The 15,708-nt window shown below is 41.3% G+C and overlaps 1 protein-coding gene across 1 annotated transcript in view; it reads right to left on the reverse strand.

The window, feature by feature from the left end:
* Positions 1-7,808, reverse strand: part of KFase (kynurenine formamidase) — a 39,317-nt gene extending 31,509 nt beyond the window's left edge. The window contains exon 1 of the mRNA XM_090369847.1: positions 7,743-7,808. Coding sequence (XP_090225973.1) covers positions 7,743-7,808 — 66 coding nt within the window. The remainder of the gene's footprint in view (positions 1-7,742) is intronic.
* Between the last annotated feature and the right edge of the window lie 7,900 nt (positions 7,809-15,708).

The raw sequence follows: 15,708 nt of genomic DNA on the forward strand, positions 1-15,708 counted from the left end.
TCTCAAAAACTCTTAGTAAGGAGCTTTTTAATTAAACTGGTATATCTGTATTTTATATTGAACACATACACTGTGTTGCCACTTTATTAGGTACACCCCTGCTGTGCACACAAATGGTTTGTCCCACAACGTTGCAAGTCACATGACCACAGTTGTGGATATAAATGCAGCAGAACAACCTTTCTAGTATCAGTTAAGCGTACAAACCGTAGCAAGAATGGGGAAAAGGAGTGATCTAACGGACTTTGAACGTGGCATGAAAGTAGGTGCAAGACGTGCTCGACAAAGCATCTCTGAAACGGCAGTTCTCCAGAACTTTTCACGCACCAAAGTTTCAAGGTGTATCGAGAATGGTGCAACGAACAGAAAACATCCTCTCAGCGGCACTCCTGTGGAAGAAAATCGCTTGTTGATGAGAGAGTTCAAAGGAGGATGGCTAGAATTGTGCAAGTAAACAGTAGGGCCACAATGTCGCACACGTCAGAATACAACCTTGGTGCGCAGAACAAAATATCGCAACGGATCACTAGTCACACTTTGTCGCGAATGGGCTACAACAGCCGAAGGCTACATCATGTACCCTTGTTATCAATGAAGAACAAAAGAGCACACCTCCTGTGGGCACAGCAACACCAGCACTGGACTATCGAGGATTGGAAAACAGTGGTTTGATCTGGCGAGTCGAAGTTCCTGGTGCATCATGTTGATGGAAGGCTCAGAATTTGGCGAAAACAACATGAATCCATGGTCCCATCATGTCTGACGACTACTGTGTAAGGTGATGGGGGCAGTGTTATGGTGTGGGGAATGTCTTCTTGGCACACGTTCGGTCAATTGATACCCATAGATTCACGTCAGAATGCCATATCTTACCTAAACATCGTTGCTGACCAAGTGCATCCGTTAATGCTGACAGTTTATCCTCAGTCAGATGGTTACTTCCAGCAGGATAATGCGCCGGTGCACAAAGCCCGAATCACTATGAAATGAAATGGTTCCAGGAACATGACAATGGCCTTTGTTTTCTGCAGCGGCCCGCCCTGTCCCTAGATCTTAATCCTATTGAACATCTTTGGGATGAGGTAGAAAGGGCTGTTCGGTGCAGGTCTACACCTCTATCGAATCTCAAGGAAATGCGTGACACATTCATGTCTGCATGGTACTCCATTCCTGCACAACGTTTCCAACTTCTTATTCGATCCATGCCTAGACGAATTCAGGCTGTTTTGACGGCTCAACACGCTACTAGGTAGGTGTACCTAATAAAGTGGCACCAAAGTGTATGTATAAACACAATCCCGGTTTCGAATAGATTTTATGGGCTTTTTTCAAAAGAGTGCTGGTTAGCCGGTCTCAAGCGAGGGTTTTATGTCTTTTTTGCCTCAGGAAACTTGGGTTTTTCGCTCATCAGACAAGCGAATCTTCCATATAACCCACCACAATGTAGTCGTATCTACCAATATCACAGTTGGGTTGACGCATTCTGGTAAATACGCGTAATATTTCTGTGTCCATCGTATCTGAAATGCACAGAATGAATTTGATTTGTCACTCTATATACGTGGAGTGAGAAATCCACTTCATTTCCAACGTTCCAGGGATTATTACCAAGGATTGTGTACTGCAGCTCTTTCCTAAAATTCACCCATGCAATTCCCCACCTATCCATACCTATCATTCTTGAACGAACATCAGTTTCTATGGCCTCTCTGGTTGACAGTATTTAATGATTGGCGAATAAACGTACCACTCTTCTAAGTACCTTCCGGTCCTTATGTCAGTTTTTGAGTTCTATCCGAATGTTTCCCGGCTGCAGTAACACCAAGTCGTTTCTATTTGGTGATGACATCAGCCATTGGTGATCCAGAGTGCTGTAGTGGTATCCTATGAAGACACCCCGTTGGAAGTCCCCACTTCGAGCGAGGGGCCCTCGACCCAACTGTCGGGTGTTTATTTGGTCTACTTACTCCTAACGAATCCAATTACTTTCATACCTATTTCTAACTGGTGGATGGCTGGTATGGTTCTTTTTCCCAAATCCGAGGAGTATCTTATACTTTTGTGAACAAAGTGCATTTATCATGGAAACAGCCTTCAAGTAATGCACAGATCCTACTTTGTCTCTAGTTTTATGCATTGCTGTTAAAATTTCCAAAGAATTTATTACGTTGTAATAAAATCTGCAGTCAGATAACTAGAATTCTACTGTATATAAAAATTTCAGATGGGTAGAATTCAAAAAAGGTTCTTAACAGTTCAATGAAATGATTATATCAATTTTAATGTTATCGAATAAAACCATAAGCAAGGGGAGTTCCTTGTTTACCTGTCTCATCCATTCTCTCTCAGACTGGACGATGACTTCGCAGTAAGTGTTTCCCAACATCGCAAGGAGCGTGTTGAGCAACAAGATATGTATGACGATCATGACAACTGCAAATATTAGTCGGATTGTCAAACTGTAGATGGCAAATCTAAAATCTTCGCACTGTAAAAGAAGAAATGGTAAAAAAAGAATACTGATTTTGATAATATATCATCACACAATAAAAGATTTGCACTGTATCCGAAGTTTTTGTAGTAAAATCCAAATTCTTTTGGAATGATGGATGCAGAGTATTAGAACAACTATGGGATGAGATGGAATGTCGGGCAAGAGTAAAACCACCGGTGTTCCACATTGGTAGTTCAACTGGTCGCTGTTCTGCAAGAAGAACAAAGGACACATTGTGGGCAATCTATCATTCATTGGTGGAAAGGCTACCCAAGTAAGATGGAGTATTACTATCCTGTTCCTCTCATATGTTTTCTTGTGGCCAATGTAATTTAAACTATTTGGTTAATCCAATGGTCTTATTGATTGCAGCAGAAGAAACTTTGCCTTCGCTTGCATTGGTTGTTGCATTTCCTTCCAAGGCATTTATTTAGAAGTGCAATTGGAGGATTAACTTTAGCAATGACATCATTAAGGGTTAATCTGATATTTGGCCTCGCCTCATCTTTTAAATAAATGACAGATTAATGTTATGGTGTGGTTTTTCAAAAACCACACCATAACATTAATCTGTCTAATTTTATGGTGTGGTTTTTCAAAAACCACACCATAAAATTAATGTCACGATAATCCTATAAAATGTAATAATTATTTGATTTATTATTTTTTATAATATATTTAATTAACTAAAATTGTTGATTAATACTATAATATAATTATAGTTTCATTTATTTAATAATAATAAATATATATTTTTTATTCTGTCCAGGAAAATACAGAGTGGTATGTGTTTATTTCTATATCACCTATGTGGAAGCCATTTTGTCTTTGGAAGAAAATGGTAAGCCTATTTAATAGTGGTAGTAGAACAAACTGTCTTCAGAACGAGATGCACTGGTATTGCACTACTTTAAAACGCATGTCATGACCAAATGTTAACAATGTTTGTTCTGCAGTGGGCCTTAAGAACATTACATTAACTAAATAGATTGAATCCTGCTGGCTGCAAATAAATTTTGACAGCATGGACTCCTAAATGTGTTTACAAGTTTCGCAATTCCAAAATTAACATTGGAAAGGTTAAAAATTTCGAATGATATATGATTTATCTCTCTGTAGATGCAAAACTCCAAGCCATTATTGGCAATATACACTGTGCTGCCACTTTATTAGGTACACCCCTGCTGTGCACACAAATAGTTTGCCCCACAACGTTGCAAGTCACATGACCACGGTTGTGGATATAAATGCAGCAGAACAACCTTTTTAGTATCAGTTAAGCGTAAAAAGCGTAGCAAGAATGGGTAAAATGAGTGATCTAACGGACTTCGAACGTGGCATGGTAGTAGGTGCAAGACGTGCTGGACAAAGCATCTCTGAAACGGCAGTTCTCCTGAACTTTTCACACACCACAGTTTCAAGGGTGTATCGAGAATGGTGCAGCGAACAGAAAACATCCTCTCAACGGCACTCCTGTCGAAGAAAATCGCTTGTTGATGGCAGAGGTCAGAGGAAGATGGCTAGAATTGTGCAAGCAAACAGTAGGGCCACAATGTCGCACATCACGTCAGAATACAACCTTGGGGCGCAGAACAAAATAACGCAATGGACCACTAGTCGAACTTTGTCGCGAATGGGCTACAACAGTCGACGGCCACATCGCGTACCTTTGTTATCAATGAAGAACAAGAAAGCACGCCTCCTGTGGGCAGAGCAACACCAGCACTGGACTATCGAGGATTAGAAAACAGTTGCTTGGTCTGACGAGTCGAAGTTCCTGGTGCATCATGTTGATGGAAGGCTCAGAATTTGGCGAAAACAACATGAATCCGTGGACCTCATGTCTGATGACTACTGTGCGGGTGGTGGGGGCAGTGTTATGGTGTGGGGAATATTTTCTTTGCATATGTTGGGTCCATTGATACCCATAGATTCACGTCAGAATGCCACATCGTATCTAAACATCGTTGCTGACCAAGTGCATCCGTTCGTGTTGACAGTTTATCCTTAGTCAGATCGTTACTTCCAGCAGGATAATGCGCCGGTGCACAAAGCCTGAATCACTATGGAATGGTTCCAGGACCATGACAATGACTTTTCTTTGCTGCAGTGGCCCGCTCAGTTCCTGGATCTCAATCCTATTGAACATCTTTGGGATGAGCTGGAAAGAACTGTTCGCTGCAGGCCTACACCTCCGTCGAATCTCAAGGAACTGCTGACGCACTCATGTCTGCATGGTACTCCATTCCTGCACAACATTTTCAGCATCTTGTTCAATCCATGCCTAAACGAATTCAGGCTGTTTTGAAGGCTAAACGAGGCTGAACACGCTACTAGGTAGGTGTACCTAATAAAGTGGCAGCACAGTGTATATTCAAGGTGGTTTTTGCCCTGGTGGTTAGCACATTCGGTAGGATCGCTCTCCTCCTCATATGGGTTGGAAAAGTCTGAGTTCTAGTCCAGTCGATGATGGGATGAATTTTTAAGGCTGTTTTCACAACGTGATTGAGGTAGTCGTCTCAGGCGGGGGTTACATGATTTTTTTCTCCTGGTAACTCAGGTTTTTTTTTCTCCCGGAAACTCAGGAAACCCAGCAAAGACAATCGACCTCAGAACACACCAATTTACAAACAATATACCTGGAGCAATATGGCCTTGGTCACTGATACTCCTAAAAACCATACAACAACAACAAGAGAAGGAAATTATTTTACAAATAGATAGCTACCTAAATGTCAATATATAAGCCTGCGAACTCCTGGGAAAGGTATGTCTTGAAAGAAATTAAACTTTAGAATGTTTAATAAAAGTCTTTTGTTTACTGCATAAAGTTTAAAAATTCTTGGAAATCAATCTCCTTCACGGGTCCTTCGTTTAGACAATACGTTGAATAATTGTTCAAGTCTAAATCTTCCCTCCATTTTGTAAGATATACAATGTGACAATTTTAATTTTACCATTTCCTGTTTCAATAAAGCATTCATAATGCAGAAAGCAATTAAGAAATACCCGTTGTTGAAAGACATCTTTCATCAACTTAAAGAATTTAACAAGTCATCGAGGAATTTCGCATCATTCCATTAAATCCGAAGAATATTTTAAAATTGGTCTGTTGCTGACGCACAATAAACCGTGGATAAACACTCATTAATCCCCCCCCCCCCGAAAAAAAAGCACGTTCAATGAGAAAATCGAAAGATTCTACAAATTTGCTATTGCACTGATGCCAAACTCTTTGTTTGCTCTTAGAAGGATAGCGTGAATAAATTATGGTGAAGACATTTAAACGTTAATTTTTTTTTTATTACAAAATTACCATAAAATAAATTACTGAATCTTATGAGTTAATACTCGAAGCAGCCGAAATGTTTCTTTTTATTGCAGATGCAGGCTCATTTAATACCGGGAAACCTTAAATATCGTAATTAACGATAACACTTTCTCTCAAAATAGTCTTTGATCACAACTAAAAGCGCCATCTGGGAGCCGACAGATTCTTATGAGCTTATCTTTTTCTTAATTGGTAGTGCGTGATTGTTGTGTTTTAGGAGCATCAGCGACAAATGCCATATGTCTCCCTGTTTGCTGAACTAAAAACCCGAGTTTCCGGGAGAAAATACCACGCTACCTCACCTGAGACCGACTAACTCAGCCACGTTTTGAAAAAAGCCCATAAAAATTCGTCACTTCATTGACGGGACTTGAACTCGGGTTTTTTCCACCCGGTGGAGGACAGAGCAACGATTCTACCAACTGAGCTATCACGAGAGCGCATGGTAAAAATACTTTCCAGTAGTAGGGCCAACTTTTGTTCGAATTACAGCCCGGATATGTCCTTGCATGAATTCCAGTAAATATCTAAGGAAGCTTAGTTCCAGAATTGACATAGCCCAGATATTCTTGGATTCAGATATGGTGAATTAGGCATCCAGGATAGATGGAAATCTTGGGAATGTTCCTCGACCCATTCAGATACAATCGTTTCATGAGACCAGTCAGTACCAAGAAAACATACCCATACTATGACAGCTTGAGCCGCTTGAGTGGACGGATATTGAGACAATCGGGATGTATGGCTTCATGAGGTGTAAGGCATCTTCTAGTCACCACGGCTCTGTGGGAAGGCGCATTGTGCTGTGGGTGCACGATGACCATGAAGAGATGAAGATGGCTTCCAAGGATGGACACTTAACCTGGACCGTTCAGAGATGCATCCAGACGTACCAGAGATCCAGATGTGTGCCAGCTGAACACGCCCCAGACCATTATCGACCGTCCACCTGCCTGAACAGTTCCTTGTTGACATGACGGGTGTATAGCTTCTTGCGGTTTCCGCCAGATATGCACCCTCCCGTCTGCTCGAAGTAACTGGAAGGGACTCATCGGACCAGGAGACCCGTCTCCAATCATCCAAGGTCCAGTGCCGATGTTCTTTCGCCCAGTTGAGGCTTAGAGTCCTGTGTCTTGGTGTTAGCAATGGGACTCTGGTGGTCCGGCAGCTCCCATAACCTATTGCTGCTAATAATCGCCTGATGGTCTTGGTGGAGACGTTTCTGGCACCTCTCTCGTTGAAGTCTGTGTTGTGCCACTGTCGCTCTCCGGTTGGCTGAAACAGTGCGAGGCAGACGTTGATGGCCATGTTCAACCACCACCTTTCTCCGCCCACATCGTTGTCCACGATGTTATTTCGGAAATGGCGTTTTCTCGGTACACTCTTGATACTGTCGAACGGGGACAGTGCAATTTCTGTACCACTTCGCGATAGAGTGACCAATGCGTCGGGCACCCACTATCATCCATCTTTCAAAGTCGGTTAACTCACGACGTTTATCCATACTGACATCGAATTACCGTCTACGTGAATGAAGTGTACCTATATACCTACCAAGCGGTGGGTTCGTCCACTAGCGAGAAGAGTAATAGCGTCCCGTTGCCCAGGAACCAGGTGTCCCATGAATTCTGTCCTTTCAGTGTAGTTATAACTCTAGTTTTGTAACCTTGCAAAATTTCTGTTAAGTACGTTCCTTTCTTAGTTCAATTTTTTTTTTTTTAACTTTTGCAGGGATGTGAATATTTTGAATCTTTATATATTTCAAACCAAATTTAAGTATATTAATAAAAGAGTAAGAAGACGTATGAGTTAAAGAGTTAAAATAAGAGTGAAATCTCGAGCATTTGTTGTCTGGGTAGGAGCTGATGAAACGTGTGCTGATTCCCCGTCTTTCTACGTGTGAGTAGAAGTACTTACAGATTTATCTGTGGATACCTCAGCTCCAAATTCTAGAGTCTGAAGGCGAGACGAGTTAACCAGCATTTTTAATGTGCATCAGCTTCTATCAGTCCGCTTTTTACTTCTTCTTGGACGTTTCTTGGGCTCATTGTCACCTTTAGACTTTCATTTCTTAAGCACCCTGCCAACATACTATCGGTGGCTTGGGAATACTTATTTTTACTAGATATCCAAAGAGAGAGAGGGAGAATTATAGATGCCAATTCAGAAAAGCAATCAGTGCCCATGGAAGTATCTATTGAATTATAGATAATGCTGTGGATTTTAAGTCCTCATTTCTGTGTAGTCTCAACAACAAGAAGAATGCCATCAACATGAGCTTACTCAATCCATTAAAAGATTCAAATACTTGAGTCACACCCTCGTAAGTGCATAGTTTCCACATGCTACAATTTCCAGAACTGAAGCCTTACTTCGTAAGAGCACCCCATTGTTCCATTATCTGTACCCGTTCTGGCAGCTCTGCATCCTTCTTAAAACGAGTCCTTTAAACCTATATACAGTACTCAAGACGCAGCGTAACTAGGTCTTGAACAAAGGGATCATCATTTCCTTATTCCTACTAACAAAGTTCCTATATATCATTGAAAAACCCCATGAGCTGTCCTGGCTGCCTGTCTGCACTGCTCAGAGAATTTCATGTCTGACTGTACTCCCAGGTCTTTTTCATTTTCCATACGCTGAGTATAGCACACACAGTTGGTATGTTTCTCTTGAATTATTGCTACCCATGTATTTGTCGATGTTGAATTTCAACTGCCATTTCTCAGCCCATCTGCCTAACTTTTCTAGATCCCGTTGGAATTAGCATACCGTCATCCCTGTTATGAACCACCCTGCCAACCTTTGTATCATCTACAAATCTGGACGTTGCTTGACATGCCTTCATCAATATCATTGATGTGATTCCAGATGTTACCGTTTGCTCTTAGGGAGTTGGTGTTGTTCCCCGTCTCGCTGTGCCTGCTAATTGCTTCTTAGTTGTTCTTCTTCATAAATATCTTGTATACACATTTCTACATAGTGTATGGGAGTGAGGCGCCACCCACAAGTGGTTTCCCACAACTGGGAAACCTGTGGTGGCGCCACAACTTCATGGACCTTTTGATATCCTTGTGAGGAAAACAGTACTCTGTAAATGTCACATGTGTGTATGGCGTATGGGTTTATGTAGATTTATGTCATATTCTGTTGTTCTTCTGGTTTCTTAGCCGCGGGGCCGCTGTTTCGACCCCACGTTGCCCGTACACACCACTAAGAGGTGAACCAGGAAGTACAGATTGTTTCTCTGGCTGGTCGCAGCCCAGAGTCCAGATGATTTTTTTTCAAATAAATATACATAATAAATGAAAATCGACATTTAGTATTCAGCTAGTTGTAACGTAAGTGTATTAAGCGCCAAAGCAATTAAGGCTGCGAGGCATCAGCATATTAATGTATAACTGCCTTTATTCTTCGGTGGTCTTGCTATCTACAGAACGGAAAACCTTGCAGTCCTCGTCTGAGGCCTCGTGGGTACCACGGTTGGTAGAATCACCGTCCTCCACATACCGAGTGGAAAAGACCTGAGTTCGAATCCCCTCGACGACGTGAGGAGTTTTCATGGGCTTTTTTTCACAACGTTGTTGAGTTAGTCGGTCTCAGACGACGGTAGCATGGTTTTTCTCTCCCGATAACTCCAGTTTTTTGTCCAGAAAACAGAAAATCAACCATACGCAATACACACAGCAATAGGGCCTTAGTCACTGATGCTCCTAAAACTTTTTATTACAACAACAACAACAACTTTCGTGGATTATTTCTACTTAAAATTTACCGCATTTAATTTTACTGTTTTGAATGAGTAAAGAAACCATTTAAAAGATTCAAATACATTCGATTTCAAAAGAAACTATGATGACTATAAATTCTATCTTACCTCGGTAGTTTTAGAGGTGGAGCTGAGAAGTGCTTGGAACGCAGTACTTGATCACGAGATCTGCAGATAAGGTAGGAGCAGATTTACGTCATTTTATAATGAAAGGAGATATGGCAAGACCATGATAACCTTGGAGTGACTTGCTATCGGTTTTCGCTTTTTGTCGGTTATGGATTATTAGCGAATCTGCAGAGTGTGCGATCAGATAATGCGCAGTGCAATGCAATGATATCTTTGATTTTTTTCAAATCTCGGGATCACGCAAAATCTTAAACTTAAATCAATATTAATAAATCTTTAATCAGTTAATTAAAACGTAGACGAAGGTCCTCTTAAAAAAAACCATGCTATCCTCACCTGAGACCGACTAACTCAGCCACGTTATAAAAAAGTCCCATAAAAATTCCTGACTTCATCGATGGGACTCTAACTCGAACCCTTATAGACGATGTGTGAAATGTCTATCAGGTTATCGATAACAGTTTTTGTGTTCAACAAACTGGAATCGCATCAGGAAGTGATAGAAATGGAGCCGAGGAACTGGTACAAAAAGTAATCTCCCATACTGACCTTGGGCTCGCCTGGGATATTGGGCTAACCTTTCAGTCTCATTTGTCAGGTTGAGACAGAAGACGTAGGCGGCTCTTTGGGCAGTGCATCAGCAGCTCGTTGGTGTGCATCAGCTAGCATTTCTTGTTCGGTACATCCTGAGGTGTATTACTCCAATCCCTCTCTCTATGAATCCGAAAAATGGTCATCTGCCCATAGCTAAACAGGTATCTCAGTTTCGAGTACTAGTTGCTTAAATGGATAAACAGGGTGGTAGGCTACCCTCTAACTATCTCCAGATCGATCCTACAAGCAAATCTGGGCTACACTCCTTGGAGACATCTCATCAGGACAAGAAATGTCCTCACGCTTGCACGGCTTATAACGAGGCGAATTGCTGCTCCATCGGTATCCACATTAATCTCTGGCCCGAAGAAGGCAAGAGAGCAGCACCCCGACTCCTGTCTCCCTTTGCATCTTATGCTGTCAAGCATTGATTTCATGAGGGGCATTTGTCCATTGTCTTCGGATCTTCAATAAATTGGGACACCCTGATAGGTTCTGTGAAGAAAAGGTCTACAGGAACGAAATCCTCAAGAACTGCTAGCAGATAATGAATGTATGATTCATCTGCTCCTGGATATGCCTGACTGCTCTTTTTTTTTACTTGCCTATTTATATATGACAAAGATTTTGTTTTTGTCTCCATGCAAATCCATGTCTCACTAGATTAGCTGTCTTCCAGAATCGCTGCTGAGACTGAATCTACTCTCATCAGTAAAGAGTACCTTAAGTAAAGATTTTTGGTTGTAACCTTCAGAAACAGTGTTGGTCCTTAAGTTTTGCAGACCAGTGTACAATGATCGCATTTTTCTTTCTTTTTTTTTTTCTTTTGATGGCACTGACTGAGATAGCCAGTGCTGGATTTATTTGGCACTCCTGCAGGGTAGATGACAGTTCTTTTTATTTTATTTTATTTATGATGGTATTTATTTTGCTGGCACTCAGGTGGGGTTTCCTTCCCTTGCCTGAGTGCGGGATTTTTTATTATTTTTTAAAATGTATTATTATTATTTTATTTATATTTATTTTGCTTTTTTCTGGCTTCCAGGTCTGGGCAGAGTGGGAGCACTCTGCCCAGCATTGCACCACCTCTGGTGGGTGTGGGATTATAGTGCATGATTGCACTAAGAGAACTAGTAGACCCAGACCCGGTTCCACGTGGCAGGGACGGGCACCAGTAGCATTTGCCCATGGGATGGCTGCTTCCTGGTGGCAGAGTAGCCTGACATAACACCACACTACGCTACACAAACATACATGCACCTCCACATTCAGGCCGATACATTAATATTTCTTTTTTTCCCCACAGAGTATACAGGTGGAGATGGATGAAAGTCTAGGAGCTACCCAACGACACGAATATACATACATACAAATTAAATGATCACCCCTGGTACGTTGCAAACAAAAAAATGTTTCAAGCGTTCTCTAAAGTTGTAAACGTTTCAAAGCACTCAATATGGTACTCGATCTTCAAGCGACTTTGAGATGGAGATTTTCAATTTGAAATCGAATGTGTATTAGTACGCAATTTATTTTCAGCTGTGGGCTTTAAGTTTTGTTACTCTGCTAAGCTATTTTTAATTCAGTCAACGTTGCGTTTACATTTTCAAACTCATCCGCTTGGTTCTATGCAAGAAATTGCTTGCATTAAAATGCCATTTCTTTCTTTAAACCAAGCGGATAAGAGGTGAGTTTGGTAAAGTGAATACAGCGTTTGCTGAATCAAAATTCGATTAGACTGGCAACGTGAGTAATCATTTGCAAATCCTACGGCTTACCACAGTGGAAAAATCTCTTCCGGTGAGTTGTGAACTTTAAAATTGAAACTGCCTTCAGCGCAGGTCTTTGGGAATCCATGCCCAAAGATGGTCCAGCATGAATTGTGTTTTTTTATAGTTTTTCCCTAACTTTCTTAATGCAATGCATAAAAGTAATTAGTCAAGGGACACATTCTCATTATTTTGAGAAACAGATTGCAAAATTTCGAAACGTGAGCCCAGTACTATTTAAGTGTCCTCGCGTCCTCTTCACACCAGATGGAAAAGACCTGAGTTCGAATTCCGTCCATGAAGGGAGGAATTTTTATGAACAATTTTCACAACGTGGCTGAGTTAGTCGGTCTCAGGCGAAGGCTGCATGGTTTTTCTCAAGGAAACTCATGTTTTTCATCCAGAAAACAGAAGATCGACCCTGGACTATTTAACATTCCATATGTCTGTCCTATTCTTAGAAAAAAAAAGATACAGTGTTGAAAAAAATTTACTTTAGTTACCATTAAAATAAAAACAGAGTAACTATAATATAATTATTATTTACAGTTTAAAAAGGTTGGGGATTCTTTAATTTTTTTTTAAATAAAACTCACCATAATGAACGCCAAAGGAATGCTTGAAGAAAGGCGAACTGGGAAATAGAATTTAAGTGGTCCTGATTACCTTATGAGAAGTAATTGAAGAAGCGTTGGCCTCTCAAACACAGGGAGAAATCACTTCGAGCCGCAGCCTCTGATGATTTTTTCCCCTTTTCCGCCTTACAGAGATAATGAGACCTTGCCCAAGGCAATCGCTGTAAAAGGGTGCAGTCAGGCGAACTGACCTGGAAATCTGCAATTGTTGGCTCACAATTGAAGCCACCATTCTTCCTGGAACACTGCATGCTAATATTGCTCGTCAATTGATAGTGAAAGAGCATTTTTATGTGCCTCAAATAAAAGAAACTGAATTAATTGCATCTTACCAGAATAATGAGGTAATGAATACAGATGGAGTAACGGACTACGCTGCTATTGGGATTGTTTGGTAGATCGGGCAGCTGGAAATATACACTATTCTATCAAAAGTATTGGGACGTCGCACAATTTACAGAGTTCCAAAGAAAGTTTGGGTATGTCGTTTCGAATTTCCACCAAGGAAACGAAGGCCGTGAGACATCGCTACATCTTATCGCTTCCATTGTTCTCTAATTTTGATCCAAAAAACATCCCAACACACGTTGGTTTCACATTGACGTCAGTAACACTGATTTCAACAGCAAAAGAGTACCCGTTTGGCCGCTATGACACACTGCAATCCTTGGTAGGCTTCCCATTAACCCTTGATAGATTTCAGCGATTATCGTTCGCCATCCCTTCGGCAGAACCGTGACCAGTTGAACTACCGATGCAGAACACGTTGGCCTTACCCTCACCAAATATTTCAATTCATCTCATAGGTATGCCATGGGGCTCCATTCGGAATCCTACATAGGCCACAATTCTAACTTTTGTAGTTGGAATTCTGCTTATATTCAATTCACAATATAGAATGAGGCATTATCAGTATGGAATTTATTATCTTGTTGAAGGAAACATGGGCCTTTACTAACGAAATGCCATATCGCAGGGAGCATAGATCCTGCGATATGACATTCCCCACACAACCACCAAAGATCCGACGAGAAAGATTGTTACACCAAAGTCTACCTTCTGCGAACTTCATTGTAGCATATTGAGCTCCAGCAGTATGGTACAATGCATGCAGACGTTCCAGCAGAACACAGACGTTCCCCAAGCATCTTTTACACCCCATACTGATTGTAATAGGGTGTTGTGAGATTCATTGCTCCACAGAACCCATTTCCACTGCTCGTAGACGAATTACATGGTACGTTTATTGTACCATACAAAATGAGACCGCTGATTGCGGTTGGTGATGTTCGGCTTATGTGCCACTGCATACCACGAAAATCGAGGCTTGGAGCTCCATACAGTCTGCTCGAACAGACCTCAATCCACTGACGCGTAAACTCCTGGTTGATGTTTTGTTGGGTTGTTGTAGAGTTTTGAGCGCTGTATATTATGTCTATAAATTACGTGTGTTCCCCGGTCAATCGGCCTGTTTGATGGACGAAAAATCTGAGAAGAACAGACCAACAAGTTAACCTCGCTTGAGACCGGCTTGCTCAGCCATGTTGAGAGAAAAGACCATAAAAATTCCTTTCGTCATTGACTGGTTTCGAATACGGGGCCATCTTGTAGTAACTATAACTACAAAATCAACCATTAACTCTTTAAGGAGTCATTTCCTCCCTCTCAACACATCCCCATTCGCCAACTTTTCTGTCCATTGTATCAACGGGAATCCAACACCATGTCTCTAATGAGTCTCTGTTCTCATATTTCTATAATCAGAGAACAGCTACGTTTAGCCCTAGTGTAAATTTTTTAAAAATAGCTGTTTGATGCATTTCATTTCAGCATGATCTGGTTAATGTCCGGAGTCATAGATGGGACTCGAATTGGTCTTTTCCACCTGCTGAGGTAAGGACGGTGATTCTAACAACTGTGCTACCCATGATGGTAGACAAAGGAGCAGTCCAAACAATGGAAACACAGCTCTTCTTCCCTTCCAAAATAAGTCGATTTCTTCTACTAGCAAAGTTATGCCATCAGGTTTTTGGGATGCTAATGACGTGTTGATATTGGTATACCATTAGAGAGGCAAGACAGTCACAGGAGCATATTATGCAGACCTTGTGAAGCGTTTGAGCGAAAACATCAAAAAGAAACGACAAGGAAAACGCGGCAAAGGAGTCTTGATCCACCACAACAAAGTGCCTGCTCACAAGTTTGTCATTGCCATTGCTGCACTGCAAGAGTACTTTGAAATATTGGACCATTGGGCCACCTCAATTATTCATCAGATCTAGTACCATCAGACCATTTCACCTATTTTCAAATTTTGAAAATATATCTGGCTGGCATTCAATTTCTCACTGACAGTAACATCAGTGCTGCATTTGTTGTTGGGTTTTAGGAGCATAAGCGACTACGGCCATATTGCTCAGTGTATATTGTCTGTAAATTTTCTGTTCTGAGGTCGATTTTCTGTTTGCTGGACGAAAAACTCGAGTTTCCGGAAGAAAAACCATGCTATCCTCACCTGAGACTAATTCAGCCACGTTTCGTCCATAAGAATTCCTCCCATCATCGACGGGACTCGAACTCGGGTCTTTTCCACCAGGTGTTGGGAGGACGGTGATCCTACCAACTGTGCTACCCACGAGGGCCATTGCTGCAGTGGACGCAATGACGTCAGTGGAGGCGCAAGAGAAACTTTCTTCGCAGCTGGAACCATCGCACTGTACCATCGACTGCAATAGTATATTGACTCCAAAGGGGACTCTACTGAAATGTAACAAGTTATCAGACTCCTGAAATTAACCCTTCATACCCAGACCACGAACTTTTCAAACATCCCTCGTATTCTTTCTGTTGAAAGAAGCGCAAAATTAATTCCACTAGCTCTTCTTTAAACATATTTTAATTATGTGCTTCCAAATACCTTTTGATATTATAATTAATACTTCATATTTTTCAGAAATAAAATTTAGAGCCTTCTTATCATCTGTAAT

The sequence above is a fragment of the Mastigoproctus giganteus genome, chromosome 3, assembly GCF_048544385.1.
Source record: "Mastigoproctus giganteus isolate SK-2022 chromosome 3, ASM4854438v1, whole genome shotgun sequence".
Lineage (NCBI taxonomy): Eukaryota > Metazoa > Arthropoda > Arachnida > Uropygi > Thelyphonidae > Mastigoproctus > Mastigoproctus giganteus.